General features: G+C 47.7%; 1 protein-coding gene across 1 annotated transcript; it reads right to left on the bottom strand.

The window, feature by feature from the left end:
• Positions 1-414: 414 nt before the first annotated feature.
• LOC127301813 (F-box protein At1g10780) lies at positions 415-2,251 on the bottom strand. The gene is made up of 3 exons (XM_051332089.2): positions 1,385-2,251; positions 991-1,271; positions 415-884 (listed from the first exon to the last, which is right to left on the bottom strand). Exons 1-3 carry the CDS (start codon positions 2,145-2,147, stop codon positions 648-650), a joined length of 1,281 nt encoding a protein of 426 aa, XP_051188049.1. The 5' UTR covers positions 2,148-2,251; the 3' UTR covers positions 415-647.
• Positions 2,252-4,631: the final 2,380 nt, after the last annotated feature.

Genomic DNA, 4,631 nt, shown 5'->3' with positions numbered 1-4,631 from the left:
ACCGCCAACTATCCATGCACCGAACGACTATCTTTCCTAAATTGGCTACCAAAACATAATTAAAATTTGGCCAATATCAATAGGAAGTAAAACTAAAAGACATCTCAGTAGTCCAAATCAATGGATTTAAGTAAATCAACAAATAATGACAAAAAAAATCAAGCTAACACATCATTAGACCACATGACATTCATGTATAAAAATATTCATACACAAATTGTTCACCGAGGCAATGAACAAAGGTTTAAGGAGTTCCCCAGCACATTGGTTTGTTAAAATAGTCTGAGCAGCAGGCTACGGTCCACAACTATAAGCCAAATGAGCATCAAGAAAAGAAAAATAACTTAGTAAATTACTCACGACGCTAAACAATCATTCTCCATCAACAATGCCCATAATTCAAAACAGGGTATATAGTAACAAAAATGAGTCATCAATTATTCAATCAAAATTGTTTCAACAACAAGCTCTAGCCATACAATCGACTAGAGGAATATCAAGTAAACAACATAACTTCAAAAGTTACACAAGAGGCATAAACAGGCATCCTCCAGCAATGACAATAACTAAAAATAGGGAATATGGTAAAAAAAAGAATGAAGTCCTCAATAAAATTTATTGAAGAATAAATCACACGGCACCTCCTTTTATTCGATCCGCACCTTCCTGTAGTTTGTGTACTTGAACTTACAAATCTCCTCAAAGAAATCGTCAGCAGCGTCATGGCAATTCTTCATCTGTGAGATCCTGATGACCATTGCCTGCAGGTTGACGCTGTACTTGACAAGCGATTCAAGAGTGCTCAGCTTCTGTTCAGCATTGAGGGGCGAGCGCACTGTGATCAGCAGCTCCTCCAGGCAAGGGATGGTGAATCTTGAATCCAGCTGCATTGGCAAATCACAGGAATTAGCCAGGGTCACGCATGTCACACAAATAGTTGGTACTACGATGTTGCAATATATAGAGCAATAGACGGGGCAGGGCACTCACGTTTTTGAGGCTGTTTCTCTGGCAAAGAGCGGCGAACATAGCGCCGTGGATCTCAAATTTCCTGAGCCTGGGGTGGCCGTTGAAGAAGTCGACCAAATCGACCTCGGGGAAAGGCTGGAGCAGGTCGAACTCGCCGCAGAACTCGATCTTCATCACCAGGTGCTTCACCTGGCTGGCGCACTGCAGCACCGCGCTGACGGCGGCCCAGCTCCACTGGACGCCGCGCAGCGAGAGGAATTCCAGATCTGGGAGCTTCCCGGTGTCCACCTTATACACCCTCCCTGCGCCGTTTCATCGCAATTCACAACAGAGCATATCGAATTCAAACAAGACGAACTAAAATTGAGAGCTACGGAATTTGTGGTTAACTGAAATTAAGGTAGGATCTGCAGACCTGTGCTCTTGGCGATCGAGAGGCGGCGGAGGCTGTGGCCACCCTGGAGACTGATCCAGGTGAAGCCCTGCGCCTCGAGCGACTGGAGGCGGGGCGCGGCGAGCAGGAGGGCGCAGTTGCCGCCGCCGAGGAAGTCGAGGCGGCAGCGCTGGAGCATGGGGAGGCTGAAGGACACCTCGCCGGAGCAGTCGCAGCCGAGCAGGGAGAGGTCGGTGAGGCTGGGGCAGGCGGCGAGGAGGTCCGTGACCGCGGTGTCCCGCAGCGGCGCGCCGACGATCTCGAGGACGCGGAGGCCCTGCAGCGGGCCCCACGCCGGGGCGTTGGTGAGCAGCACGCCCCAGAGCCTGAGCTCCTCGAGGCCCGCGGCGAGGGCGATGCAGTCGAGGTACCCGGCGTCCAGCGCCTCCCTGTCGGCGGCGGCGTCCATGCGCAGCTCGAGCACCCGGAGCGAGGCGCTGCGCATGGCGAGCCAGCCCGGGAGGCGCGCGAGGGAGAAGGGGCAGTAGATGACGAGCTCCCTGAGGCGCTCGACGGCGGCCACCATGCGGCCGATGGCCTCGTCGGCGGCGCCGCCGCCGACGGCGGCGGCGTCGAAGGCGTTCCGGGGGAAGAAGAGCGCCGGGAGGTAGGGCACGTGCTCGCGCCAGCGGCGGCAGACGCAGGCGCAGGCCGCCACGTCGCGCACGTTGCTGAGCATGGACAGGATGTGCTGCACGACGCCGTCCGGGACGGAGTCCATCCCGCCGCCGCCGCCGCGCTCCATCCGCGCGGTGGATGGGGGGCGGATCGGACAGGCGGCCAGATCAGGAGGCGAGTGTGGGGGAAATGCGTCTGTGTGCGGAGGGGTGGCGTTTGAAATTTAAACGGGGCGGAAGTGGGCGGCGGCGGCGTGTGCGTGTGAGGAAATGAGGAGCCCGCTCGGCCGCTCGTTGGGATTTCGAATTTTTCGCTCGGATTTTGGAGGTTTCGCAGGGTTTCAATTCAACCAGGGTCTCCGTGGCTGTCTTTGACTCTCTCTGAGACGGCGGCGGCGAGGTGTGCAGAGATTTTAGGTTTTAGCGGCAGGATTTTTAGGAGCGGGGCCATGCCGCGTGATGATTCATGAGGCTGGGCCATGGGCCTGGACCGGTTGCATCCCTCTTCTTCGTTCTAGAAACCTAGCCAATAAATGCCTCCACCTCAAAAAAAAAAACCACCGAATGCCTTAGTTCTTACCGTGTGATTTTTTTTCTCTCAAAAAATGTTCTACCCATTGAACTGTTAACAGCGGACGGTATGTGTGGCATGAGCCGAGGAAGGAATGCGAAGACGAAGAGAGGGAGAAGGAAAAACAAGGAGAGGGTACCCACCGGCTAACATCAACACGGATAGCTAGATGTTCAACACCGATGCATATCGAGACTAAGAGAAAAGGCTTGACGAGGACGATGTCCTGACTTGATCTCATATCTATGAAGGGTGGAAGTGGGAGGTGGGTCGAGGGGACGAGAGCCAAGGATGGAGGGCATCCATGCGAGGAAGAGGAAACAAAAGGAAAGGTGCAAAGACGACCAAGCTATGAGGCGGAGGTGGACAACGATGGTGACCAAAAATAAATATCATTTTTGCTATGTATTTGTATCGTGAATTTACGATTCACGTAAAACTGGTAGTCGGTTAGCAGATTATGCATCTGATATTATGATGTCTTAACAATTCGCTACGATATGTAAACGCCTACGACTAGTTATTTTCGGGAAATATTCACAACCGGCTGTCCACGATATCTCGAAAACGTGGGCAACAAGTTATATGGGAAAATGTGTGCATTTTCAAAAATTATGTAAAGGAGTGGATGTAAAGTACAAAAAATGTAAAATCACTTGGACGAAATGATATTCGAATAAGGGAGCCCAAATAGGTTTGTAAAGCATTACAGTACTCGAACGTTGATAATTTTAGACAAATATAACCGTAAAACATTGAATCTCTCAAATTATTATCTTATTTTCATATACCAATGAAAGATGCATAAAATATGTAGACTATGGACACATTGTATATCTTTTTCGCTATGTATTTGTATTGTGAATTTACGATTCACGTAAAAATGGTATTCAATTAGTACATTATGCGTCGGATATTAGGATGTCATAGCAAGTTGCTACGGTATGTATTTTGGGGAAGTATTTACGATTAGTTATGCCCTACCGGTCACGTGCACACTATCTCCAAAACTTGGGCAGCAAGTTATATGGGAAAATGTGTACATTTGAAAAAAAAAAACATGCAAATGAGTGGATGCGAAGTTCAAAAAAAGGGAAGAACAAATATGGAAACTTACTTGGCCGAGGAGACAAGCCCGGAAAGGTTTGCAAAGCACTATAGTCATGTGTGCACCTAGATACTTGAAAATTGATTACTTATGCAACTATAACCGTAAAACATTGAATGTCTTATATTATTATCTTATTTTCATGCCAATGAAGGATGCATAAACTCGCATTATTACAAACCTAATCATTTTCAAAAAAATAACTCGGTGAACAATACATGTTATAACAGATTTGCCAACCACAATACATGCCAAACGTTGTGCATTTTGTCATCCATATAAGGGGGAGATCGTCCACACGCAGCAACTGTTGAATCGTGAGGTGTAGAGAAGGATAATCATCAATGTGATGCATGCATCGAGGCCTGATTCAACCAGCAAGACCAAGTCGTATTGCCTTTGTTGAAGTGTTAATAAACTTTTCAAATGATGTTACACGCTATGAATGATAATGACCATACACATACACATCGTTTGATAGGTTTTTCGTTGGAAATATCATGCTCCCTTTGCACTTCTATGACATGGCCTTTGGATGTGGATCTAAAGGGAATTCACCATAACAATGACAATATGAGAACTGGCCTACTATTATCTTTGAAGTAGTTTGCTGGTAAAACTAGTAGCTTCAACATCGACCCGCCTCGAGACTCGAAGAAAAGGGTGATGTGTGAGATGTGCCAGCTTGTTGCCGCTAGTAGTGACAAACCTAAGGCAAACAAAAGTGGGAAGTGGGGCGATAAGACTCGGATTAAGAAGAGATTGTGGCAATGTAAAGAAGAGAACAAAAGGAAGGGCAAAGATGACCAGGAGACAAAATGGATGTGGAAAACAATAGTGGCCGGAAAGAAAGTGTATATCTTTTTTTGTATGTTGGTATTGTGAATTTGTGATTCATGTAAAATGGGTATTTATTAGTAATTATTGTCATGT

The sequence above is a fragment of the Lolium perenne genome, chromosome 5 (genome assembly GCF_019359855.2).
Source record: "Lolium perenne isolate Kyuss_39 chromosome 5, Kyuss_2.0, whole genome shotgun sequence".
Taxonomy (NCBI): domain Eukaryota; kingdom Viridiplantae; phylum Streptophyta; class Magnoliopsida; order Poales; family Poaceae; genus Lolium; species Lolium perenne.
This window is presented reverse-complemented; position numbering and strand designations above follow the sequence as displayed.